At 42.7% G+C, this 27,804-nt stretch overlaps 2 protein-coding genes across 5 annotated transcripts; both read left to right on the top strand.

Annotated features, from left to right (window-relative positions):
- Positions 1 to 1,740: 1,740 nt before the first annotated feature.
- Positions 1,741 to 22,462, top strand: CDK2 (cyclin dependent kinase 2). Of its 4 annotated transcripts, none has more exons than XM_074226426.1 (8): positions 1,741 to 2,093; positions 3,085 to 3,162; positions 3,324 to 3,444; positions 4,027 to 4,197; positions 5,650 to 5,751; positions 6,755 to 6,910; positions 7,205 to 7,408; positions 22,376 to 22,462. In XM_074226426.1, exons 1-8 carry the CDS (start codon positions 1,978 to 1,980, stop codon positions 22,382 to 22,384), a joined length of 957 nt encoding a protein of 318 aa, XP_074082527.1. In that variant the 5' UTR covers positions 1,741 to 1,977; the 3' UTR covers positions 22,385 to 22,462. The 4 variants fall into 4 exon arrangements, with proteins under 4 accessions (XP_074082527.1, XP_074082525.1, XP_074082526.1 ...); XM_074226424.1 differs by lacking the exon at positions 22,376 to 22,462 and adding an exon at positions 8,010 to 9,422 and having other exon boundaries at positions 1,743 to 2,093; XM_074226425.1 differs by lacking the exons at positions 3,085 to 3,162; positions 22,376 to 22,462 and adding an exon at positions 8,010 to 9,422 and having other exon boundaries at positions 1,743 to 2,093.
- RAB5B (RAB5B, member RAS oncogene family) lies at positions 22,453 to 27,657 on the top strand. Its single transcript, XM_074226428.1, has 5 exons — positions 22,453 to 22,615; positions 23,673 to 23,824; positions 24,360 to 24,482; positions 25,006 to 25,099; positions 25,438 to 27,657. Exons 1-5 carry the CDS (start codon positions 22,453 to 22,455, stop codon positions 25,551 to 25,553), a joined length of 648 nt encoding a protein of 215 aa, XP_074082529.1. The 3' UTR covers positions 25,554 to 27,657.
- The last annotated feature ends 147 nt before the right edge of the window (positions 27,658 to 27,804 follow it).

Raw genomic sequence — 27,804 nt, 5'->3', positions numbered from 1 at the left:
GTCAAAAGGACATAGGTCATGGCCATATTATAAAACCAGATCATCGGTCCTAGTCTCATTCTTTCTGTCAGTGGAAAAGCCATAGCACAGAGGCTAGGTGCAAGCTCCTATATAAGAAAGGGGTACTACTCATTTGCATAACCCTGCCTATCTTCTCCTCCCTTCAAATTTCTAGGGAAGAAAAAAGTGAGATGAATGTGACTGACAGTGGTGTGATGTAGGAAAAAGAACACTGCATTAGGTAACAGAAAATGTGAGTTCTCCTTCTCTTTCTGATTCTATCAGTTATTGGTTTTATGACTGTAACCTCTCTGACCTTCAATTTTCCCTTAGTGAAACAGAAATTTGTGAAAATGTTTCAAAAACTTTCCTACTTCAAAACCTGCTGGATCCTTTAAGCCACACTAGGTGATTAGATTTTTTTGGCTTCATTTCCTCTCAACACCCCAGATAATTATTATTATTATTATATAGTAGCCTAAATCTCTGGGCTAGACAAGAGTTAAGCAAGAATCAAAGAATTTCTCACCAATTCATCCTACCAGCCACTTCCATCTCTCTCCTCCATAATTTCACAACTAATTCATCATGATTCAGTCAAAGAGTTAATTACATCAAATCAGGGACCTTATGAAAAGAAGAGACAGAACCTCTTCATATGACAACCTGTGAGACAGAACCAGGAAGAGATCAAAAGACAAAGGTGGTGGAAAAAGCATTGGATTTGTAGTATGGAGGGTGGGAGTGGGGGGAAAGATATTACAGTTCTGGTTCAGACACTAGCCTGCTGTATTAGCCTTCACAGGTCACCTGCAATCTCAGGTCCCTAGATTTTTCATCTATGAAAAGGAGATAAGTATACAACAGGGTTATTGTGAAGATCAGAGATTTTTCATCTATGAAAAGGAGATAAGTATACAACAGGATTATTGTGAAGATCAGAGACTGAAGTTTTCACTTTCTTAAGTTTAGACAGTGGATAGAACATCGGCCCTGGAGTTGGGAGTACCTGAGTTCAAATCCAATCTCAGATACTTAATAATAACCTAGCTGTGTGGTCTTGGGCAAGCCACTTAATCCCATTGCTCAGCAAAAACCTAAAGAGCAAGAGACAGAGACAGAGAGAGAGAGAGACTTGAGTTTGATTTCTGTCTCTGACACTTAGTAGGTCCAGTACAGTGCCTGATCCTGTGGCATGTAGTATTTAATAAATTGAGTCTCAGTTTCCTTAGCTGTAAAATGGGGAATAATAACCAACACAACCTACTTGACAGTTGATGGGGCATCAAATGAAATAAAAGTATGTTTAACAGTGGTGGAGAAATGCTTCTTGCAGCGTGTGGATAAAAACACTTTATAAACCTTAAAACACTTAAATAAATGGCAAATATTATTCTGTTCCTTTGATCAGGATTTGTAAAAGAAAGATGGACTAGGGACAAAGGGCAGGAGATATGGATTCAATAGAGGTACGAGGGTATAGGATTTGGGAGATTATCTACAATGTGTGAATCATCATCGGACATAGACAGGAGCCATCAAAATAGCCATTCGTCAAGACTTCCAAGCAAAAAAAGTTAAGGTAGGTAAGGAATTGGCAGACTGGAGAAAAGGAATGAGTCGTAAAGAGTTATTTTACTGGTGGCGGTAGGACAGGACAGGTCTCTTGGCCCCACCCCTGTGATGACGCAGACCAATAAGACACTCTGGGGGCGGAGCGAGTGAAACGCGGGAAGCTGGGGCGGGGCTTCTGGAGGAGGCCGGGCGCGGGAGGGGGGAGGCGGCAACATTGTTGCAAGTTGAAGAAACTGACTGACAAGGGGCAAAGGATACACGGCGTTTCATCTGGGCTCGGGCCGCCGCGCCGGCCCCCTGCCCTCCAGCGCTGTCCCCGGAGCCAGCTTGCTCTTCTCAGGATTCCCACCCGTTCACAAGTTCCCACTCCTGGGCCGAGCCGGCCCCGCTCCCCGGCTCTCCATGGATAATTTCCAAAAGGTGGAGAAGATCGGAGAGGGCACTTACGGGGTGGTGTATAAGGCTAAGAATAAGGTGACTGGAGAAGTGGTGGCGCTCAAGAAAATCCGTCTGGACACGTGAGTGGCCCCCACCTACCCTCGATCCCACTACTTCGAGGCTTCCTGGAATGCCCCCCATCCTAGATAAGGGTCTGCGGGACCGGAAGATGGAGGGACAATTTCTTTTGGAGTAGGGTTCTGGGTTGTAGAGGGACAGGGTAGCGTGGCTTTCTGGGTGGTGTGTTGGGAGGGGTCTCTAAACCCCAGTTGAAGGAAGCTTAGAATGTGGAAAGTCCCTTCCTCAAATTGCCTGTGACAATGCCCCAAATATGTAGGGATTCATTTAAGGGAGAGGGAAAAACTCTCTAGAATGGCCTGTGAAACCCAATGGAGTTGGATTTTGTAGGGAGTAAGGAGGGAGAGAGGTAGCAAAGAGACCCCAACTGATGGGAAGCAGCTGCCAACAGGTCTTCCCCCTCTTCCCCTATCTTAGAATTCTCCCTTCTCTTTCAAAAGAATGGCAGTTGAGGGGCAGCAAGGTGCCACAGTGGATAGAGCACCGGCCCTGGAGTTAGGAGGACCTGAGTTCAAATGCGGCCTCAGACACTTAATAATAATTACCTAGCCGTGTGGCCTTGGGCAAGCCACTTAACCCCATTGCCTTGCAAAAAAACTAAAAAAAAAATGGCAGTTGAACCTTCACTGGTTCTATTAGGGGAAGTTAGGATCATCCCCCTCAAATCTTTTCCCCATTGCCCTCCCTTGCCTCAGTTTCCCACCAATGTAAGAGTTAGAGGCCTCACTTCCTAGCACCTTATTGTACTCTGGTGGGAGGGAGGAAATGGTGGCCTTTATGTGTCCAAAAGCCACTCCCTGGCCTGTGAGCCCCACCCTGCATGGGCAGGAGTAGTTGATAGGTTGGCATTTTCTCCTGAGTCTCTTCTCCACCTTTCTCTCAGAAGTGCTTGGAAGGGCCTCTATTAGCAATTGGGATCTAATTAGGGAGATTGGGCTATGGAGAGTAACTTTCTTGCTAAACTCCCATCTCTGCTCCCCCATCCTCTCCAAGTGAGACAGAGGGCGTCCCCAGTACTGCTATTCGAGAGATCTCTCTACTCAAGGAACTTAATCACCCCAACATTGTCAAGTAAGTATGTCTTTGACGAGGCTCTGATATGTTCTTCCCCAGAGAATGGGCCTCTGATTCCCCCATCTCTTCTCATAGTGACATAAACCTGTTTTCAGTACATCAATATCAATGATCCCCTTTCCTCCCTCCCTTTGGTCACCCTGACCTCCACTCTATAGGCTGCTGGATGTTATCCATACAGAAAACAAACTTTATCTGGTCTTCGAATTTCTGCATCAGGATCTGAAGAAGTTCATGGATGCATCTGCACTCACAGGCATTCCTTTGCCCCTCATTAAGGTAACTTGCCTTTGAGTATTTTCTTTTTGATCATCCTGAATTTATGTTCCTATATTCTTTGGGTTCAGAGCAACTAGAGAATTCTATTTAGAGTAATGGGTTTATACATAAAATATTTTACAGGTAATTCAGGTTCCCCCCACCCCCACCCCCATCTCTTTTGTGCTTTATTTTGTAGCTCATTAATTAGAGCTGAGCTGAGATGGGGCTGGGCTGGGCTGGGCTGGGCTGGGCTGGGCTAAGGGAACCAAAAAAGTTGCAATCACACTGAGTCAACTCCTTATTAACTGGTCTAAATGGTGGGAGAGTTTTGGAGAAGGGAGACCAGCTCATTTAGCTGAAAGTGTAAATACTCATTTCATCTTCTGACATGAAAGCATTATGAGTGCTTTCTTGGGAGGGACAATGGCTGAATTTGAAGGATTTGGGTTTCAGGTTCTTCCTAAGAAGCTGTTTTCAGAGCATCAGTAAAACAAAAAAAAAAACCTTTTCCTTGAATCAACTATGTACAAGACACTATAAAGAAGGAGAGCTGCATCCTATCATGCTATTTTCTCCTCTTCCGTATACCTCTTTTGCCAGAGCTACCTATTTCAGCTCCTCCAGGGTCTAGCCTTCTGCCACTCTCACAGAGTTCTCCATCGAGATCTCAAGCCACAGAACCTTCTCATCAATGCTGAAGGTTCCATCAAGTTGGCTGACTTTGGACTAGCCAGGGCCTTTGGAGTACCTGTTCGGACCTATACGCATGAGGTGAGATGCCCATCCCCTGTTCCCCTCCAGTGATAACCTTAAAGGCACTTCTCTGGAGTCATTATACCTTTTACTAAATCAATGTTTGTGCTTATCAATTTCTCTAAGTATTTACTTAGAAATTACTATTTTCTGACACTATTCTGGGGATTCAAATATGAAACAACCACTGCCCTCAAAGGAGTTTACATTCCTATCCAGGGAGACAACGTGTACATAAAGAAATATATAGAAAATAAATGAGGTAATTTTTTTTGAGGGGAAAGGGCACTAGTGGCTGGGAATATCAATAAAGACTTTTTTTTAATTGTCACCTAAGCAGAATATGAAAGAAAGACAGATTCTAAGAGGTAGAAGTCAGTGGGGGACATTCCCAGCATAGGGGACAGGTATTGCAAAGATCCCATGGTATGTGTTAGACCAATAAGAAGGCCAAGACAGGAAATAATTTTCATAAGATTAGAGGTCATAAGGTAAATTGGGGCCAGGTGTAAAGGGCAAAACAGAGGAGATGATTTGTGATCCGAGAGGTAGTGAGGAGCTCCTGCAGTTTAAGGCAAGGAGGATACCTTAGATGATCTCACTGAGAAGAAAACTCCCAAAACTGTCTGAGGTAGCTGTTATCTCAGTTTTACATTTTAGGAAACTGAGGCAAACAAAGGTTAAAAGATTGACCCTAGGGTCACATAGCCAGTAAGAGTCTGAGGACAGATTTGAACTCAGATTTTCCAGTGTGCCTAGTACTTTATCTACTGTGCCTCTAAAGTGACATAATAAGATTTATGCTTTAGGAAAATCACTTTGGCAACTACGTAGGGGAATGGATTTGGATGAAAAGGGGCTTGAGGCAGGGAAATCAAGGAGGAGGCTATAATAGGAACCTGAACTAGAGTGGTGGCTAAGTGGAACAATGGAAGAGATGAGATTTGGTAACTAGTTAAATATGTGGAGTGAAAGAATGAGAAATTAAGGATAATGTTGAGGTTATTAACTTGGGTTATTAGAAGGAAGGAAATATGAATAGTTTTGGAAGGGGAGTATGTTTGGGGGATTTGGAGATTTCCTTTATAAGATGGAAAATGGTAATAAAGTGACATAAAAATGTCATTTATTATTATGATGTTTGTATATTGTGCTAGAGCATATTATAATTGACCATAATAACAGTTAGAGGGAAAGAACCCTTAACACTCCAGGAAGATCTCAGAATTTAATCCCATTCATTATGGAATTGGGATAATTGGAAAGAAGCACATGAAACACATAGCATGGCAAGGGTAAGGACCACGTGTTAGACTGAATTGGATTTGGAAAAGATTATTGGGGGAAGGGGAAGAAGCAATGGGAGGGACTGGCTGGAGAGAGGAAAAGCTGTCTTAAAGACAAGTTTTTAGAGAATGGTTTCCAAAGGCTTGATTTTTTAAACATCACCCACCTTTCCATTCCATTCAGGTGGTTACCTTGTGGTATCGAGCACCAGAAATCCTCTTGGGTTGTAAATACTACTCAACAGCTGTAGATATCTGGAGCCTGGGTTGTATTTTTGCTGAGATGGTATGTTGTAAACCCTGACCCTAACCCTCACCAATCGCCCAACTTCTTACTCCCTTTATCACACAGACACACAGATACAGACACACATCCCCTTTTACCTCATGGCATGAGAACACTTAAGAACTGCCACACTTGTTTTAAGAACTATGTTCCATCTGGCCCTACATTAGTTTCTGACAGTAAGGGATGTATTGTGAAAGTGGGATGGGGTGGATAGGGTATGTTTTTCTTCCCTGATAGTGACTTCAAATGGTAGGGTAGTCCCCCTCCATTAAATCCTTATTTTTTTAATAGTCCACTGTAGCTTGTAACCATTAATTTATAGATAAGCCTGTTTTTATAGCTATTTCATGCATTCCAAAAGTTGACTACCTGTTATGGGAAGTAGTAGTTCTTGTACTGAACCTAAATTTCCTCCCTCAACTTCTTAGGTTATCTCTCCTAGTTCTAAGAACACAGAATTCAGGAAGCTTCATTTATGCCACTTTTTATTTTATAGATTTTTAAGCATATGCTCTCAACTTTTTACTTTTTGAGCAGAAGATTCTTAATATGTTTAGTCATATTCCAGAAGCCCTACCTCCTATCCCCTCGATTCTTTATCCTTTCGAATCTTGTCTAATTTGAATGATAATCTCTTTTGAGGTGCAGTGACCTGTCTGCACCCAGCATTTCAGGTACAGATGTACCATGGTTTTGGACAAGGGCAGGATGAATGTTTGCTCTGTTGTTACCAACATCTTGCCCGACAATTCCTTGCCTTTTGTGGGTTTTGGTGGCCAAAGCAACACTATGGCCTTGTGTCTTCAAATAAGTAACAAGTCTTTATGAAGGGCTTATTCCCGGGTCCCTTTCCTGGACTTGGAAGGTCCCCTAGGCCATCCCCCCCCCCCCCCAAGCTGAGGGCTGAGAACCCATCATGTTAAAATGATAGGATGGGCTATTGGTCCCTTAACGCATTACCTTACGCTTGCCCATATTCCTGTTTCAATCAATCAACAAGGATTTATTAAGCACCTACTGTGTGCCGAGCACTGTGCTAGGTGCTGTGGGGGATAACAGAAGAAGTGGAAGACACAGTCCCTGCCCTCTGTACTCCTATCTAGAAGTGGCTGCATCACAAGGAGGGGGGATGACTTCAATGCCCACCCCACACCCCGTGAGTGGCTTGGCATCCCCTTGCTGCACTTCAGTGGCCCCCACTCACCCCCACCCCAACCCCTCCCCCCCAGCCTAGGGGGATCTGAAAAGCCATGGTTGGGGGAGGGAAGGAGGAGGCATGGAGATAATAAAGGGGCTTTATTGTCTCAGGCTCAAATGTGACTGACCCTGTGAAGGGCCCTGGGGGGAGTCATGGGGTCCCATTGACCTTTCACTGCCTGTGGGAACTTCTACTCTATGTGCAGGGAGGGGTTCATGTACGTCAATCCTGCCCCCCTTTTCTACTTTCCAGATTACCCGTAGGGCTTTATTCCCTGGAGACTCTGAAATTGACCAGCTTTTCCGGATCTTTCGAACCCTGGGGACCCCAGATGAGGTAGCTTGGCCAGGAGTGACCTCCATGCCTGACTATAAACCCAGCTTCCCCAAATGGGCCCGACAAGATTTCAGTAAGGTGGTGCCTCCACTCGATGAAGATGGACGAAGCTTGCTATCGGTAAGCTAGGGAAGAGGGAAGAAGCCAACTTCTTTCTTTGTACCTTACAATCCCAGAATGGAGGTTCTTCCATATGGCCTCCCGCCTGAAGAGTCAGGAATAGGTCAGGTCCCTTGAAGATAAAAAGTTCTTACCATTTCCAAAAGAAGAAGCTTTAGTGCCTTCTCTTTTACACCGTGGTTTCCCAGGGGTTACTCAGCAAAGCTTAGAGGGGATAGGTTGAATCATTACAGAAATGGCCATTTGGGTGGAGGATGGAGGGTGGGTAGATAGGGATCTTGTTTTTGTACCTTGTTCCTCACCCCCCTTCACGTCCAAACATATCTATCTCTTTTTTAAAAATAATTTTATTTTTATAATTACATATAGCTTTCAGCATTCATTTTTTTGGTAACGTTTGTGAAGTCCATATTTTTCTTCTTGCCTCTCTTCCCTCCCCCATTCCCTTTGATAGCAAGTAATCTAATATTCTATATTATCTATTTCTAATTATATCTATATAATCTAATAATCTATATTCATGTATAACTATGTTAAACATATTTCTATAGTAATCAACACAGACATATCTCTTAATAATAATTTCTTTTTCTTCCTCCAGCAAATGCTGCACTATGACCCTAACAAGCGTGTTTCAGCCAAGGCAGCTCTAACTCATCCCTTCTTCCTGGATGTTACTAAGCCTGTACCCCACTTGCGACTCTGAGCCACGATGTGCCCCTAACACCCCAATCCTATCCTCACCTTCTAGGGTAGACCACCCTGGCCTGGCTCCAGGGCTGTCTGAACTGAGATAGGAGTCAGGGGAGAGCCAATTTGGCTGCCCCTAACTCTCCACTTACCTGCTCTCTTTTCCCGCTCTACCCATTTTTGGGATAGGTGGGGGACTGGGAGGGGTAGGAAGTGAAAGGGAGATTCAGTATTCAATGCACTTAAGCCAACATCTGCCATTCACTGCCCCCTTCTAGGGCATGAGCAGTGAGACAGACCCTGTAGCCTCAGCTCCTTATCTATGCTGAGGGGGATGGAAAAAAGACAGGACCTCAGGGCTCCCTACTGTCTGACAAACCACCCCCATCTAGGACTTCTGTCGGATGATGATTGTCTCCTGAGTTTGGGAGTGACACATAAGGATTTTCAGCATACCCCTCCCATCCTCCTGCTGCTACTGTTTATATAATAGGACCTACTATAAGCAGAGGGCTAGGTGGGAAGCTTTGAAAGAACATTCCACAAGGCCCCTTTTAAATAATTGTGTATTTTTGTTTTTTGGTGTGTGTGTGTATGTGTGCTCTTCTCTTTGTTGTGAATTGAAAAAAAATTAGCTAAAACTAGATTTTGTATCCCAGAATGCTCATCTCCCCTCACAGATTGTGGAAGAATAAAAACCCAATGCCATTAAGGGCTGCCACAGAACTCCAGGGCCCTAGTTCCGTTGTCTGCCACCCCTCTGTGTCCATTTGGCAGAAGCTGAACGTGGGGTGCAGGTTGGGAACAAAAGGGAGAAAAGCGGGAGAATTGTTCTTCATTCTGATCCATGACTACTTCACTGCTGCCTTATAAGGGTGGAAGGTGTTTTGATTTTTCCATCCCTTTTGCAATTGGCCTCTAGTTTCTTTCAGTTAACTATTGAGCATCTTTGCCTCCAATCCAATGAAGGAAACTCAAAACCAGGGCAGGGATTAGGGTTAGGAGTCATTTTGAGAATGCCTGACACTTTTTTAAGGGAAGGTTGTGACTGGGCAATGGGAATGCCAGAGAATATTTGTTTAAAAGAAGGAAGGACAATGCTATTTATATTCCAGGTTGTAGTAGTTTTTGTTTGTGTTTTTGTGTTTTTTTTTTTAAACAGAGGAATTTTGCTGCCATGTGCACCTTTAGGGTTTTGTAAGGGAAATCTTAAAACAATATTTTTTGTCTTCCTATGGTTTTTGTGTGTCCTCACCCCCTACTCCTGTTAATGTTATTTGTAATTTAGTTTGTAATTCATTAAAACGAAGTTTCTAGTTTTATAGCCTGCTTCTTTTCTCCTTGGGCTTTTGGGGAATGGGGGGTAGGGTCTAATGGTGGGTGAGGAACCACTCTAGGGCCTGCACCTCCATGCCCGGAGCCCAGAGAGGAACTCTGGAAGCGGGCGGGAGGAAGCCGGCGGGAGGAAGCCGGAACCGGACTCAGTTCTTCCCGCCTTGCCTCCCCGCCTCCTGTAAGTGGGGTCACTGGCCCGCGGACCCCGGAGCGCTATCACAGCTGCATCTGCCCGCCCCCTCCACATTGGGGAGCCCCGTAGAAACGCAGGGATCCAGCAAAGGGAGGTCATGACCCTTGACCCGACCCCGGACGTGAACATTCCCTCTCCCTTCGTTTCCCCTCCCCCTTCTGCCCAATCCAAAGCGAGGATCTTCCTAGTTGAGACACATTTAGGGTGGAACTGCAACTTTCTCACGGAAGATTCGACTGGGTGTCAACTTCAAACGAGGGTCGAAGGTTAATTTAAGGCTTCCTTTTTGCCCCGCCTCATTTGCCAATCAAACTCGAATTCCCGACAGGATTGGTCAGCTCTCTGCCATGATCCTCCCCCTCATTGCTCACCTGATTAGATGTTTATGAGTCGAGAAGAGAAGGTGGGGGTTCGTTGGGTGTCGAGATTCCATTGGTTGCTACGGACATCCGTTAACAATGCACCGCCCCCTATCTCGGAAACTTCGCTCTTTAATGGCTGCTCATTTGCATGGAGTTTGGTTGTCTATTGGTTGCTTGCTTCGTCCGTCAAGACTCCGTCTCGTATCCGTTAGCGACGAGACCGGAAGGACCCACCTCCCCAAAGACGATTGGCGAATGTGTCGCCTTCTGCCCCACCTCCGGCAGCGGGTGGGGGAAGCTGCTATTGGCCGAGGCCGCCGCCCCAGGGTGAGGAGAAGGAGGAGGAGGTGGAGGAGGAGGAGGAGGAGAAGAAGGGTTTGGTTGACTTGCAGCTGTTTGTCTGTTCGACACAGGCTCGGGCCCGATTGGGTAGACGGAGGCTTAGGTACTGGGGCTGGCGGAGCCGGAGGGGCTGGGGCAGAAGGAGGCGCCGGTGACCTGGGGAGGAGGGTAGCCCTGATTTGGGGGTGGTGAGGGGACCGGGCTTCCGCGCCCTCCTGGGCCAGGGAGGGACTGGAGATGAAGGGGGCAGGGCTGGGCAGGCCTAATGGGGAGCTCCGGAGTCGGGGGGGCGGGCGCGAAGGGAGAGCCGAGTTGGTGGGCAGGGGGCTGGGGGGGTGGAAAAGGGAAGAAGACGGACTAGGAGGTGGCCGGAGCCAGCCCGGCCTCGCTCTAGGCGGGGTGGGATGCGATAGGGTGGGCCTGGTGCATTCGGGAGATGAGGGGTGCAGGCCAGAGGGGCTTGCTTGGGGGCAGGGCACGGCAAAGGGGGGGGGAGCTAAATCCAGGCCCGGAGGAGAGTGGATGAAATTAGCCCCTTCATAGGGCGCCCACGTTGGGGGTGGGTGACGGAGGGGCTACACCTGACAGACAACCCTAGGAGCTGCAGTGGAGGAGGTTGTGGGCCTTTTTTGTGCAGGGCTGCAAGGGACCCGATGAGTGGATGAGAATAAGGATGAATTGGGAGGATCCGTGAGGGTTCTTAGGTGGTGATTTTGGAGTCAGGCTCAAATGGAGAAGATCCCAAAAGGGAAGGGGATAGATGGAGTGACAGAACTTTAATGATCATTTAAGGAATTTTAGCTGAAGGAGATCTGGCCTCAGTGGAAAGAGTTGAGGTGAAAGAAGTAAGCTTTAAGCTGGAGGAATGGAGAAGTTGAGAAACTTGACACCGACTTTGGGATCAGTTTAGGAGCTTTTGGGAGACTATGGGTGCCAGGAGGTAAAGAAATTATTCTTCTTGTCCACTTAAGTCACCCTACTATTGGAGAGAGAGTAGTCAGAGATTCTTGCTAACCACAGAGTTAGAGAACAGAAATAATAGAGACTAGTGTGGTATAATGTCTGAGTTGTTTTTATATACATATACACATATGTATATATATGGACACACACACATATATGTTTGGTGACAACCCCAGACACAAGTCTGGCTACTCCACATGAAATAAAATTGAGTGGAGTGTTGAGTCTTCCCTATTTTTTGCCTCCCTGAGAATTTCATTTTGTGAGGAAGCTAGAAAGTTTGTTGTGGGAGAGCATTCCCATCTAGGTGCATAATAAAAATAGTGTTGGTCCGACCCCTTTGCCCCAACTGAGAAATAAAGAATGGAGAAGTTTGAATTAATCATCGTAGAAAGGTGCTTGGAGTCCTCACCAGTTAAAGTTAGATGAAACTTTCAATTGTGGGACTCTCTGGGTTTTCCTACCCTGTGATGGAGTTGGGTGGACCAAATATTTTTTCACAGAAGCCTGGATGAAGATAGTCTGGAGAAGATTTGTCTTAGAGTAGAAAAATTGTACTCAGGAGCTTAGTTTGTTAGTTCATAGCTACTTGTGGTTTTTTTTTTTTTATTATTGGGAACTGGTATTTGACAGTGGCAGCATCTTTGGGGTTTGGATGAGAACACAAAGAGGTTTCAGAGTCAGAAATGGGAGACTTGTTATTTGTCTCCCAAGATCCCTCCCTAGCAAAGACCTAAGTGTATTAACCTGAGAGGTTAGTCCAGAAGTATTAATGGTTGGAAGCCTATTGGTTTCTCCCCCATGAGAATCTTTTCTTTTTTTTTTATTATACCTAGTTTGTCTTTTATTGTCATACTTTCCCATCACTATTTTATACTGAGAAAGAAAAGTGATGGCAGAGCACCTTAGATCATCATACTCTCCCCAACCCCATTCCTATCACTTAGAAGACTGTGAAGCCAAAGATAGTTTTGCCTACCCTCTCCTAACTTTCTGCTTCCTAAATCATTCTATATGCACTTTCTTTTTTTGTGCACCTGTTTTAGTCCCTCTTAAGTGATCCATCATCACAGTTATATTTCCTTTTGAGCAGACACTTTGTTCACTTTGCCCTTTGCAACTGTCCAGGCAGATAGCTTCTCTGCTAATGGTTTTATTACTTGATATTTTAGGTATAATTTCTCCATCAACATACCTTTCTCTAGACAACTTAGGACATTATTCCTAACTAAATTGCCTAAATGCTTCTCTAATCTGGGAATGGCTATGAAACATAGTACTCTGCTTAGGGGAAATCTATTTTCTAATGCAAAATCCATGTGCTCTCTGACTGCCATACGATCTTTAGGACTGCCAATTCCTTACTCCAATAGATGGGTTCTCTCCAGTTTTGGACCCTTGATCTATGTATTGGTTTCAGCAGTGACTCAATAGATTTTTGAGTTTCCCTGACTCTAAAATTGATTTTCATATAGATTACACAGTACTACTTCAACCACTTTGCTTAGACGAAAGAATTTCATGTTATGGGCCAGCAGCTTGTGAATTAAGCTTCTTTTATTGGTATTAGGAAGCTTCTGGTCAGCATTCCTTTAATGCCCAATTTCTTGCCTTTCCAGTGTTCCCATTCTCTCATTGGCAGAACTAGCCATACAAAATTGTGAGGTAGACAAAGTTTCTTTTATGTCATTCTTTCTCATATTTTATCCCAGAGTTGGTAGGCTCTTCCTTTACTTCCTCCCTCAGCTTCCCATTTTTGTGGAACAGCTCACAGGTTATCCCATAAGCAATCATGGAATCTAAGTTGGACAGCTGAGATCAGCTAATTGAATTTGGACCTGAGTAGAATTTTCTATACTCTTAACTTCAAAAATGGTTATACTGTCTCAGCTTATTAAAGACCTCCAGTGAAAGAGTTTTTAGACACATTAAGGAAATATTTCTTTATAATGAGTGAACATTGGGTTTTCTCACCATTCTGGTTGTCCTGCTCTACCTTTCTTCCTAATGTGTTTTGTGGAGACTTGATTCACATTTGTTCTAGTCAGGGCTAAGTACAACAGGACTATCCTTTACTTTGAATACAAGCTGTATTACCAGAAGTATAAAAAGATTCCATTAGGTTTTTTTGGCTACCATATTATTCTTTTAACTCATATCCAACTTGCATTCTTCTGAAACGCCCAGATCTCTTTCACATGAACCATTATGTATTCATGCCTTTCCTCCCTACCTGTACAATTGGACCAAGTGATTTCATTAATGGTAGGAACATCTAGTGAAGGAATTCCCTCTCCTAATGCAGATCATGTACTCTGCAACTTAGACAATTAAAGAGTTGCACTGAGGAGGTTAGTCACTTGCTGAAAGTTATATATTTCAGTATGTGTCTGGTGTTTGAATTGATCCCTAGGTTTTCTTTTTTTTGAGGGTGACTGTCATTAGCTATAGGGATTTTACATTTATTTCTCAGTTTCATCACATTACAACCAACCTATTGTTCTAGGCCTTTTTTTATTCTTAGTTCTGTCAACCAAATAGAGTTGTGTGATTTACACATTTGATAGTCATCTCATTCACACCTTTTTTCAAGTCACAGAATTTGGAAAGGATCTCAACCACCAGCTAGTCCAACTCCCATGGGAAAGGAATCCCTACCCCAAAAACTGATAGAAGATCCTGCAACCTCTGCTTGTACACCTCTGAGGGGGAATACCACCTCTTAAGTCAGGCCATCAAGCCATTTTAGATAACTATAACTGTTAGAAAGGGTTTTTTTTTTCCCCTCAAAATCAAGCCTAATTTTGCTTCTTTGTAACTTTCATATATTGTTCTCCATCCTATCCTCTTAGACCAAATATAGAACAAGTGTAATCTGTCCTCCACATGATAGCCCTTAAGACTCAGCTCTCATGGTGCACCTTGAGTCATCTCTTTCTCCAGGCTAAATATTCCCTAGTTTCTTCAACTCATGTCATGGACTCAAAGTCCTTTACCAGCCTAGTTGGCCTTTGGTCACTCTTCAGCTCATTAGTGTCCTTAAACCATGGTGGGTGCCCTAAACTGACCACAATACTCCAGATGAGGTCTGTCAAGGGCATTAAAAAGCATGTTTCTTTCTGAATGGGGAAGAATTTGATTCCATAGAAGTAATGAATCAAAATTCCATTTGAGGGGCTCAAAACTAGTTAATTTTTAATTCCTCTTATAATTACATGTTTAGAAGATCCTAAGGGTCAGACAGTAGGGGTGGGGACAGTGAGTGTAGCCTGAGAGACTCAGAATTATGTTTTGGTGAAATAATAATATAATTCACTTTTATATAGTTCTTTGAAAACACTTTATTCACAACCACCCTTTGAGGTAGGTTGTATAAGTGTCATCTCCATTTTTGCAGATGAGGAAACTGAGTCTCAAAGAGGTTGAAAATGGAGCAGCCCTATGGGAGGACAGATGCCATAATGCATTTGTTTAACATTTATTAAAGTCTTCAAATGCCACAATCCACTCCTCTCAACTCCTTTCCCCAGGATCTGAAAAAAGATGAGATCACGAGCATGACCAGTGACTGAGCTGAGCAAAGGGCAGCCCAGGTGAGGAAGGTGCATAACTAATATTTGAGCCAAGTTGTGATTCCTGCCCAGAATTTTCTTTTGAGTCCTTTCAGACTCTAATAGGACAGTTTTTTCTGAGACTTCTTCAAGGATTCATAGTGAGGGTAATAATTCCGAACTTTCTGACTATTCATGTAGCAACAGAGAATGGTTTTGAATATTCTGGGACCCTGGGGTAGCTAGGTGGTACAGTGGATAGAGCACTGGCCTTGGAGTCAGGAGTACCTGAGTTCAAATCCGGCCTCAGACACTTAATAATTACCTAGCTGTGTGGCCTTGGGCAAGCCACTTAACCCCATTGCCTTGCAAAAAAAAAAAAAAAATATATATATATATATATATACACACACACACACACACACACACACACACAGGGACCCTTTTGTTTGTTTTTTCTTTCCTTTTAAAAAATTACTTTAAATTATAGTCCCCCCTAGTGCTGAAGTTAAGATCATTTATTTGGTGTGATTAGGACATATGAGTTGTAGTAACGGGTGACAGGAAGCACAGTTAGCCCATGTGAATTACTGTAATGTCTTGTGGGTCAAGTCCCACAGGCTTTGTGAAGGGGGTGGAGTTCTGTGCTAGAGGACTTTTGAAGTACTCAGCAACAAAATTGAGTTCTCTGATAGGAAAGAGTTCATCTCATCACCATTATTAGTCTTCCTAGAAGAGAAAAGAGTAAGGAATAGGATGGAGAAAGAGAGCAGAATTGATTCTGTTCTCCCCTCCGTAATTTTTCTAGGTTAGCATTGAAAGGTTTGCACCACCTTGAAGATAAGAGATAAGGATGCTGCTCTTGGGGAGATACAGATGGGAGTAGTAGTGGTATAAACTCTATTTAAATGACTGATTAAATGACATGAGGCATATCTTCTCTTCCCTGCTAGATATGGTTGTCCCTCCCTATTTCAGATAGGATAGGCAGATTCCCAGAAGGTGATTGTTATTTTTTATAAGGTTGGTCTATGCAGTTCACAAGAAAAATCAGTCTTTATTAATTTGTTCAATTACTGAAGAAGTCTTTACCCAGGTTGGACTTGACAGTTGTCTTTGTTCTTACATTTTGAACTCTCTCCAGAGTTCAATAAGTCTAGCTTCTCTGAGAAGACAGTATTGTGACACTGAAAGACCATCTTACTGGGAGTTCCTTGAGTTTAGTTTTCTTTCTATCCCTGTGTGATGTGGGCAAGGGAATTGACAAACTATTCATTAATTTTCTCTTTTGTAAAATGAAGGGATTATGTTATATTCTTTGATCTTTTGGAAGGAGCTCTGGCTTGGGCTGGATGACTTGGGTCATCCTAATTAGCCTAATATGTATAGACTGTGTGACTATAAGTCACTTAACCTCTTTGGCACTGAGTTTTCTTATCTATAAAATGAGGGTGTTGGACTTGCTGACTCCTGAGGACCCTCCTAGTTCAACCTGTGATTGACAGGTTCCCTGCCAGCTTTAATAATCTGTCACCTCTGAGAAGATGCTGCTGCTTCTCTAAATTACTGTCTTTATGGATAAAAAGGTGGGAAGAAGGCCTAGATAGTGATGTTTTGGATCAGTTAATTATGAGGACTGTATTGCTTTGGGGGCAAGTTCTTACTATAAAAAAGATTGAAATAGTCCACAGTACAGCTAACTTTTGGAACTGGGTTGGACCAGCTTTTTTTTTTTATGTTTTTTCGAGGCAAATGGGGTTAAGTGGCTTGCCCAAGGCCACATAGCTAGGTAATTATTAAGTGTCTGATGCCAGATTTGAACTCAGGTACTCCTGACTCCAGGGATGGTGCTCTATCTACTGTGCCACTTAGCCGCCCCTGGACCAGCTTTGAGAAGTAACTCTTTCCTAGAGAATTGAAACTTATGCTGGGTGATAGACTCCTAAAATTTGCTACCACAGATGGGATGGTTAATAGATAGAAAGAACATGTAAGGCATAAAATTATTCATGTCCTTTAAGACTAAGAAAGTATTCCTATAACACTTTTTTCCTATCCTACTTGAGAACCTTCCTATACTCAGCAAGTCTCCTTCAGTTGTCTTGGCTGGTCAAATTCCAGCCCTTCCTATTTTCCCTTGAAGTTGAGGGTCATTTTTGACCAAGAGTTCAGGGATTGTGACTTTGGTGTTTTAGAGATACCATCTTTTCTTCCTGTCAGGGAGTTAGTCTATATCTATTGCTGCCTCTCATCTCTACTTCCACTTATTTTTTTTCCTAGGCCTAGAATGATGTGACTGGCAAATCAGGACCTATATCAACTTGACTGTCATGTTTTTCTATTTGAAAACAGTATTGTCACTTAGTTTTGTTTTGGTTTTTTTTTTTTAGGTTTTTGCAAGGCAAATGGGGTTAAGTGGCTTACCCAAGGCCACACAGCTTGGTAATTATTAAGCCTCTGAGGTCAGATTTGAACTCAGGTACTCCTGATTCCAGGGCTCTATCCATTACACCACCTAGCCACCCCTGATATGTTAATTTAGAGATGCCTAAGGGACATACACACAAAAAAATGGAAGCCCAGAGCATAGAATCGGGCAGGGTATGGAGAGAGATTGGGGGGGGGGCAGCTATGTGGCACAGTGGATAGAGTACTTGGCCCTGGAATCAGGAGGACCTGAGTTCAAATCCGACCCTCAGACAAGTCACTTAACCTCAGACAAGTCACTTAACCTCATTGCCTTATAAAAAGAAAAAACCCCAAAGCAAACTAAACACAAGAGAGATTTGGGGAATTATCTGCTTAAGGGTTGTTGGTTTAGTCTGGAAACAGATTGCTTAGAGGAGAGAGTATAGAAAGAGAAAAGCAAGTGGAAGACAGAACCTTGGAAAATTCCCACCTTAAGTTTTGAAAGAAGATGGAGGAAAAATTGATCCTCAGCTACTAATGTGTGTATATCTTTGGGTCAGGAGCTGTCTTCTGTTTTCTTCCCATCTCTGGTCTTCTCTTCCCCTGCAATGTACTTCGATTCCTAATTGCATGCAACTTTGATCCTTGCATCTAAGTATTCCAAACATCTTCATTAACAGTGGATATCAGAAGTCCTAGCACTTTGTATCTATCCTCTATGGGTCATTTTCCCTGCAACCTGAAGAGGAAAACAAAAGCTTTTGTCCCCATAAAGTTGTCCACTTTTATCCCTCACTTTTGTTACTATATGATGGGCCTTCTTCCTTTGTTGAACACGTCTTTGATGGTGTTTTTTTTTTCTTTTCAGCATTGTAGTCTACTTATACTTTCCATATAACTTGCCATACTTTTCAGGTCACCTGGAATTTTGATTCTTCTGAAATCTTGCTCTTCATACTTTGTTGCTCTATAGTATTACTTTATTCAGCTATGGGTTGGAACAGATGGCCTCTGAGCTTGCTTCCATCTTTGAGATTCTATGACAAGGAGAATATTAGTTCAGATGACAATTGAAAGCATCAAAAAAACTTCCCAAATAGAATGCAGTTCTCTTTCTTCATTTTCATTGTTGGGCCCAAGTTTATTATTGTTCATCAGAAGTCAGTTTTTCTGCCTGCCTACTGCCCTAATCTGAGCAGTGAGAATGATTTTTTTATACTAGTGTAGGTATTGGGCATATCTCTTGAGTGATAATGGATCTCACTGTCATAGATTAGGCTTCAATGGAATTAAAGGTGGAGTATCATCCTCCCCTCCTAAAAACATAGGAATTGATTGTTTCTGAATTTTTCTTGAAACTTATTAAGGTTTTCCTTTTTAAAAAATATGCTCTCTTACACTAAGAGCCTTTGCACCTTAGATTTGTGCATTTACTTTCATTTTGCTTCTGCTTTAACCTCCAGGAATAAATGGAACTTATTGACCTTTGATAGGAAAAAGTGTCCTCCCTGCTACCTTTGGCATATGCTATCATATTCCAAATCATTGTCTTTGTGCAGGTTCTAATACTTGAGGAAGTTCACAGAATTCAGCTCCTCAACCTAATTTACCCAGTTATTCCCAAGAAGACAGGGCAGGATTTGGAACCAATCTTAATTACTCAGCAGTATCTAATGCTTCTTGAGTATTTTCTATGAGAGATGAATATGGTCATTGCTACCTTTAAGGAAATTAAAAGATGAATGTTTTCAGTATATAAGAGAGAGACAAAATGCTGAGTTTGGAAGACAGAAAGCATTTCCTACTGGAGGAAAATTGTGGAAGGCTTCATTAAGAAGGTAGCATTGACCTTGGCATTCTATTTCTCATCCCCATGCCTTTGCACAAACTATCCCCAGTGAATGGGATGTCCTTCTTCCTCAATGACATCTTAGAACCAAGAGCATCTGCCTTCAAAATTCAGCTCCCCTTTTTGGAAAGCCTTTTCTCATTCTCTCCAGCTGCTTTCCTGAAAAACAAAGTAAAACAAAATAAAACCTTGTAATTACTTTATATCTTTTGTATCTATTCTTTTTTCCTTTTCTCTCAATCCTTTGACTTCATTTCCACTATTTCCTCCTTTATTTCATTTTCTGATGCAAACCTTCCTCTACAAGTACCTTTGATCCCAACATTTCTTCCATCTTCTCTATAAAGTTACCCCTTCTATCTCATCTCCAGTCTCTCCCTATCTACTGTTTCCTTTCTGGAAATGCTTAAAAAAAACCTTTACCATACCTGAAAGCTATCATCCTATTTCTCTCATCCCTTTCTTAGCCAAATTTTTTTGGGGAAAAAAAAGCATTCATATCTTCACTTATTCTCCTCGTTTTCATCTAAATTTTTACATTTGGGTTTCCAGTTTCATCATTCAACTGAAGTTGTTCTTTCCAGTGTTACTATAGATCTCTTAATTGTCAAATCTAATGACTCTTCTTAGTCTTCACCTTTCTTGAACTTTTCTTCATCCCTTAAGCATTCCTAGAGAGAATTTCTCCTCCCCATGGCCACCACCACCACCAAAATCATTCCTCTTCTAAAGTACCCTGGTACTATTCTCCTTCAAGTTATACAGATTCATAACTGCAGTTAAAACTTTGACTTTTCCTTTTATCCCAGATATCCATTCAGTTACCAGTTCTTGTCATTTCTGTCTCCAGAATATTTCTTGCATACATCCTTTTCTGTCCATTCACATAACCACCATCACTTTACACCAGAACTATTTCAATAGCCTCTTAATTGGTTTTCCTTCCTCTGATTTTCTCTCACTTCCTCCCCATCCCCAGTCTACCATCTACACAGACACTAATGTAAATTCCAGCTTCCCTGCTCAGTAAATTTCAATTGTTGCTTCTTGGACCAAATATAAATTCTTTTTTTTTTTGGCAAGGCAAACGGGGTTAAGTGACTTGCCCAGGGCCACACAGCTGGGTAATTAAGTGTCTGAGATCAGAGTTGAACCCAGGTATTCCTGACTCCAGGGCTGGTGCTTTATCCACTACGCCACCTAGCCACCCCAAATATAAATTCTTATATTTAGTATTTAAAACTGTTCATAAGCTTTACTTTGCTTGAAGCAGGCTATATCAACCTCACTGTTTCTCAGTTTCATCTGCACACCTTCATGCTGGCTAACTGGCATGTGCTTTCTCCTCAAAGCTTCATAGAAATTTCCTTTTAAGATTTTATTTTTGAAACTTATCCTCTTTTCCTCTCTCTCAGAACTTATTTATATCATCTTGTATACATTTTGTAGACATGTATGCATACAGGTTGTCTCCCCTGTGGAGTTTAAGCACTTTGGGGTCAGAGACTGTTGTACTTCTAACTTTGTAGTCCCAGTGGCCTGCCCAATACCTAGTACGCTGATGCTAAGTGGAGACTTGTTGGTGATATTTAGATGTTGTTTCCACACTGTCAGCTCTTTAAAAACGAGGACTATTGGGGCGGCTAGGTGGCGCAGTGGATAGAGCACCGGCCCTGGAGTCAGGAGGAACCGAGTTCAAATCCAGCCTCAGAACACTTAATTACCCAGCTGTGTGGCCTTGGGCAAGCCACTTAATCCCATTGCCTTAAAAAAAAAAACCGAGGACTATTTGGTTTTTGTCTTTGTCATCACGAACACCTAGCACAATGGTTGGTAAATGGTAGACACTTTAAAAAATGCTAGTTGATTGATCTTGTGATGGGTCTTAAAAGATGTATATGATTTTGTCAGGTGGAAATGAGAAAGGAAAATATTACATAAGAGAGAAAAAGTGTGATGTAAGGTCTCAAAATTAGAAAACCTGTAAATATATTTGGGGAATGGACCATAGATTGATTTAAATGGAAGGTAAATGAAGGAAACCTGCCATCTTCCAAGTGATCTCTTAATATATAGTGACTAGAAGCCTCTGGTAAACTCCTTGACAATACCTCTTCCCCCTACCCTCAACCTAGGGTTGTGGTTGCCAGATCCATGTGGATTGGAGAGTGTAATCCATTCCCTAGGCACCAGGAAGACGCTGTGACTGAGACAGTGGAGAGGGTTTGCTGACTCATGTGTGTTCAAAGCCTAGCTATGAGTTGTTTTTACATTGCTGCTTCCACTTCACCAAGAACAGTCAACAATTTGATGACTTTTTCTAACCCATGTTTAAAGAGCTGAACTATAACTGGAAAAGGCAGTAGGCTGGTAATTTAAAATTCAATGGAATTTTTAGAAATGACCTTTTATAAAAAAAATGTTGAATGGGTATGAAAGGTTTAGGAAACTATTATACTTTTTTTCCTTCATTCTTTTTTTCTCTTAAAGATTTTATTTATTTTGAGTTTTTTCCCCTAATCTTACTTCCCTCCCCCCCACCCCCCACAGAAGGCAGTTTGCCAATCTTTACATTGTTTCCCTGGTTGTATTATACTTTCTGAAGTGCCCTAACCACTCATCAGAGTTGACTCCACCACATCCCTGGGGGGGCAATTTGAAAACATGCACAAAGTCACCCAAGAAATACCTGGGGATATACCAAGATAGCTAAAAGGTAGAATTGAGTTTTCTCCAGACTGATTAGGGTTTCATTTTACTGGGACCCAAACTGTGAAGCCAAAAAAGTTCTTGGAGGTTATAAAATCATAAGAAGATTGAATGAGAGTTGGCATTTTCTCTTACCTCTTACTTTCCATCTCAAATTCCATGTCAGCTCTCTAGTCAGTAGAAATCAGGTCAAGGGTTAGGTGGTATTTTTGGTTTGGGTTTTTTTTGTTTGGGGAGGGCCCTTGAGGTGTGGGGTTAGTTATACTTGTTACATTTCTGTTCATCTTAGTGTATCAGATTCCAAGTACTTTGAGAGGAAATGTTCTGGAAAGAGTGTTGGATTTAGGATCAGAAAATCTGTTTTAGTCCTACAAAATCGTGAGTTCTTGTCCTACATCCACTACTTAACCAGTTTAAGACCTTTGATCAGTCATTTAATCCATGTGCCTTAATTTTCTTATTGGTAAACAGGTGATATGGCATCACAGGAAGATTGTGAAGAAATTGCTTTGCAGCCATAAATTTGAGCTAGACTGCATTGTAACTACCTAATTTCTTTTACAGGACTGCTAAGAAGCTGGGAAGCCCCCTTCCCCTCCCCCCTTCCCCACCCCCACCCCACCCTACCCTAACATTTGACCATGACAAGCAGAGGCACAGCTCGGCCCAATGGCCAGCCCCAGGCCAGCAAGATCTGCCAATTCAAACTCGTGCTGCTGGGGGAATCTGCAGTAGGCAAGTCTAGCTTAGTGCTACGTTTTGTCAAGGGGCAATTCCATGAATACCAGGAGAGCACTATTGGAGGTAAGTGTTAGGTGAAGCCCTTGGTAGAATATCTAGGGACTAGGCTGGACCTCCACCCTTTAGCCTTCTATAGGAATAAATATGTGTAAAAGCATCTATTAAGTTCTTCTTTGAATAAACCTTCCCTAAGTCTGCCATCCAGCTTTAAAATCAAATTAATCATTTATGACTTAAGGCTTGATGCTGCATTGAAGAAGACAGAAAAGTTTCTCTTTTCTATAAGTATATTCTTTTTTTCTTTTGTCTTCTTGTAATCTCTGATTGGAGATAGGGGGATCTAGTCAAGATTACTCCCCTACTCAGTAAACTTTCAGGATGAGATAACAAAATCCTCTGTTTAGAATTCAAAGCCCTTCCTAACCAGTCCTTATTGCCTATACCCAGCCCCACTCCCTACTGTTGTACAAGTAGAACCTGCCATCTCTCAGCCAGAGCATTTTCTCTTTCAAGGTCTTACTACAGAAAGCCTTTTCTCAATCCCCCTTAATTCTACTGCTTTGCCCTGATTAACCTTTCAATTTAACCTGTGTAAAACTTGCCTATACATTCAGTGTTTCTCCCCATTAGATTGTGAGCTTCTTGAGGGTAAGGGCTTGCTTGTTCTTTTGCCTTTCTTTGTATCATGAGCATTTAACTCAGTCCCTGGTACTTAGTAGACACTTAATACTTATTGATGGACTGACACAAGTGATTAACACTCATCAATTTTGTGAGAAAAGTAGTATGTAAATGTAGTTATTTCATTTCAGTTTCTTTTCTACATTATAGTTCCTAGTTCATGAATTGCTATTATTTTCTATCTATTAAAACTTCTGGTCAGAAAGAACTTAATCATTCCTTTGAGAGCTTGTTGTCTCCAACCTCTGACTTTTGGAAACTTAGGGAAGCTGTGGGAGAACCCAGATTTTCCCTGAATTTGCAGTGTGCCTATACTTACAAGTGCTATGTGTAATGGAGGTGGGGAATGGCTTCCTAGTCACCTCCTCATTTACTACTTTTTCTTTTCCTCTTCTCCTTTGGCCTTCCCTCTCTACACACCCCAAATCTTTCTTCATAGCCGCCTTCCTCACACAGTCAGTTTGTCTGGATGACACAACAGTCAAGTTTGAAATTTGGGACACAGCAGGACAGGAACGATACCACAGCTTGGCTCCAATGTATTATCGGGGTGCCCAGGCTGCTATTGTGGTCTATGATATCACTAACCAGGTAAGTGATGTAAAGATGACAGCCCCAATTTTGGAATTCTGAGAACTGGATAGTTGAAATTTTGAATCTGAATAGGCAAAGGTACCATAAGAGAATATAAAAGAGTAATAATAGCATACATCTCCGATTTACAGCTTACAAAGTGCTCTTCTCACAATAACAGTGTGAAATGGGTAATCTGAATATTATCTCTATTTTACAGACTAAGCAGGTTAAGGGACTTTGCCTAATTATGTCACTAGCAAATATCAGAGCCAGAACTCTTTTAAGGGTACTGTTCTTTCCACTACACTTTTGAGTTTAGTTAGGAAAACAAGGTAAACACATTTGAAATAGTTTACTTGTCCTGTAAAATCCCTGGATGCAAAAGTATATATAAGTAAAAATATGCAAATCTATAAGAGGAATTATTACTAAAGTGATTTCAGGGAAGAAAGTCTTCATGTAGGAGGGGAATTTGGAAGATGATGGGCATGAATTGGCAGAGGAGTTCAGAGTGTACCTTTTCCCCCCTACTTTCCCTCTGTTTCCCTAGGAAACCTTTGCCCGAGCAAAGACATGGGTGAAAGAACTACAGCGACAGGCCAGTCCAAGCATTGTCATTGCCCTGGCAGGAAACAAGGCTGACTTGGCCAACAAGCGCATGGTGGAATATGAAGTAAGGGGCCCCAAGAGAATTCCTCCCTAAGAGCTTCACTTTTTCCCAAGACAATATATTTTTATCTCTTCTTTCTCAGGACACTTCTTCCCTTCCCATTTCAGCACTGAGCCAAACATCTCAGTCTAAGAATTGGGGATTTGTGAATTGTTGGGAAATGTCAGAACAGAGAGTTAGAGGGAAATAGGAGTGTCAATATGAAAAAAATGAAGGAAGGCAGGTAATTGAATATATGAGGTTCCCTAATTCTTTGGGGTCATCTCAAGTATCTCAACTTATCCATCATCTTTATCACCACTTGTTGGATCTCATAAACTTTCTGTCCAAGAACACAAAATTTGAATCTTGTTAGGTGACATTCTTCCATAATGGAACAATCAACAAAATGATCTGACAAGCTAGAGTGGGACAGTAGGATTACTGGGGGTTAAATAAAGGGAAGGAACCATGGGAACTGTCTAACCTTGATTCGGATTTAGAAATGCAGCTCTACATCCAAATGCCTTACCCTGATCCTTTGTAGGAGGCCCAGGCATATGCAGATGACAACAGCTTATTGTTTATGGAGACTTCGGCCAAGACAGCCATGAATGTGAATGACCTCTTCTTGGCTATAGGTAAGGGCAGAATAACCCAATGTCCTTCTGAGTGCTCCTTCCTTAGTCCCAAGACCTATTAGCACCTACCTAGGTAGGCACAGCAGTGTCTCTTATTCTTAGGATATTAGGTAAGGAAATTCCTTTGCCTACTTTTAATAGCAATTTCCTGATGAAAATTCCTTTGTGATATCTAGTTCTCTCCTTTCTAATTGTAGTCTCAACCTCTTTTTTTCCTTATCCCCTGACTGCGAGTGGAATTGGACAATCTTGACCTCCATCTTCCTAAGAACATTCTCCCCCTAATTTTTCCTTTTGAAGTGAAATAATCTGTTTTCATGTCTTTCTTTTGCCTCTAGCTAAGAAATTGCCCAAGAGTGAACCTCAAAACATGGGTGGCACAGGAGGCCGAAGCCGGGGTGTGGATCTCCACGAGCAGTCGCAGCAGAACAAGAGCCAGTGTTGTAGCAACTGATGGGGTGGCTGGCAGCAAATGAGTGTGGAGCAAGCACGAGAGCTAAGACATAACTTCAGTCCCCACCCCTCAGCACACAGCCCCTTCGGTAACAGCACACTGAGCCCTGGCTCCCAAAGGCCACTTCCCAACAGCTCCGTCATGGCACTTGTTAATGCTTCAGCAACCAACAACAGGCAGCTGTTGCCACCGGCCTCCCACCCTCTGCCCTGGGGCTTATGGGGGGTGGTTAGTTCCCCCTGGAACTTACCTTCCAAAACAAACTTTCTTCACTTTGTATTATAGGTGCAAGACAATAACCTACTTATCTATCTTTCTTCCCATCCTCCCTCCCCATGTCTTCAGATAACATTTTTGTCACTTGCTCCTTCTGCTTTCCATCAATAACTGGTTTGGTCCCTTTCCCCACCTTGGTGTTCTCTTCTCCTTGGGGTTGGAGAGGTGAACTTGAGATATGAGAAGGGCTTGTTAACAGCTCATCCACATTGGTAACCTGGAGGGTCGGGAGGAGGAGGTGTAAGGGTCTGGCAGGAAAACAGCTCCTTTGTTGTCATTATATAATGGGCAATTCCCACATTTGTAGAAAGTTGCAGTGTCCGGGATCCTCTTCCTCTACCCCTGGGTGGGTGACTGGGAAACTTCTGGGCAAAGATGAGAACAGGGATAAAAGTGTGCAGGGTCATGCTGAGTAAGTTAACCTGGGCAGAGGAAGAGGTTTAGGGTTCCTTGTGAGCTCTGTTGTACTTTCTCTGCCTTTATTTTTCCCTTTGCCTTTGGGGGCTCTTCCCCCATGGTGATTCAGCGCCAGGGTTTTCCAAAGAACCGTTATTGGGTGCCTTTTTCTTGGCTCTGCTGTGGTCTAGTTGGAGGAGGGACCAGTCTCTGATACCCATCCTCTGATTGATATACATATAGAATTGTTTTCCTTATTAGCCTCAGCCCCATTTTCTGTCCTTTCCCAATTCTGGGCCTGGTCTGTCTATCACTGCGGTTTGCACTTTAGTTGATGGTTGGTTTATTTGGGATGCTTATTGTATAGGGTTTTTAATGTACACACCTTCCTTTTTTAACTACATGAAAAGTGAGGTGTATATGAGGTCTGTGGGGTAGATGAGAAAGGGCAGTGGCAGCTACCCAAGCCAAACCCTCTCTCCTCTTTAACCCTACCCCCAAACTTTGATTCCTCTCTACTTTGTCCACTCTTCAACCTTTTGCTGTGCTTAAGACCTTAACGCTCTGAAGACCTGGTGGGGAGACTTGATTTTGAAGAGTGCTCTGGGAAGCACAGACCAAGGTAGACATTAGAACACGTCCCAGACCAAGAGTCAGGGGTATGGGGAGAGAGGAGGACAACTAACCTTTCCCTCAAATGGGAGTCCCTCATTTTGATGTCCTATCCCTTTTGTCTTTTCTACTTCCCTGTAAATAGGTATGATCTCTTTCCCCAGTGTACAGTCTGTCATGCCACTTGGCTTCTGAACAGGCCCCAGTCATACCCAATTTCTTCCATCAGGACCCCTAGCCTTAACCTACCCCTACTACTTTGGTTTATTTTTCAAAATCCCACTCCTGAGGGAGAATGACAAGTTGTTCTTTCTACCCTACTCCTTTACATGTATTCCCAGGAGCTATGCCCCCCCCCCAATATCTTTTCATTTGCCACTACTCTTTCCAAGGGAACCACAAAGTCGTCCTAGTTGTAGTCCCACAGACCATACTAACTGCTCTTCTGGCCAGTGAAGTAGCGGGTTTCAAGAGTTGCTTCTCAATAGTGTTACTCCATCAAGAAGGGTTAACATTTGCTGCATCCAGAATATAGATCTCTGAGGTGAAGGTAGGTGGAAAAGGACCTGGGCTTAGAATATTTGGGGAAGGCTGTCAAGGGAGCAAATTCCTGGAGAAGATAGATTACTCTAGGTTTCCTCTTGCTTATATTAGGAATGTGGTCTGATATTTAGGAGAAAGCCCTATAGGATCTTGGCTGGCTTTCTAGGTCCTGGAATTTAGAGTCCTATCTGTTTTCCTGGTCCACAGACATTTGAACTGCCTTACCCCCGTATCAAACATACACATACCAAAAAAAAAAAAGCTATGAAATTTATAACCCTAAGACCTTGTTGAACTTATCTTAGGCCCTTCAAGCTGAGCTTCTCCCCATGGCATCTTTAATTCCCCAGGGTCCTGGCAGATTTTTTTTCTTTCCTTTAGTTTGTCATCAACTCATCAAACACCCAGCATTCTTCAGAGAAGC

This window comes from Macrotis lagotis, chromosome 2, assembly GCF_037893015.1.
Source record: "Macrotis lagotis isolate mMagLag1 chromosome 2, bilby.v1.9.chrom.fasta, whole genome shotgun sequence".
Lineage (NCBI taxonomy): Eukaryota > Metazoa > Chordata > Mammalia > Peramelemorphia > Peramelidae > Macrotis > Macrotis lagotis.
This window is presented reverse-complemented; position numbering and strand designations above follow the sequence as displayed.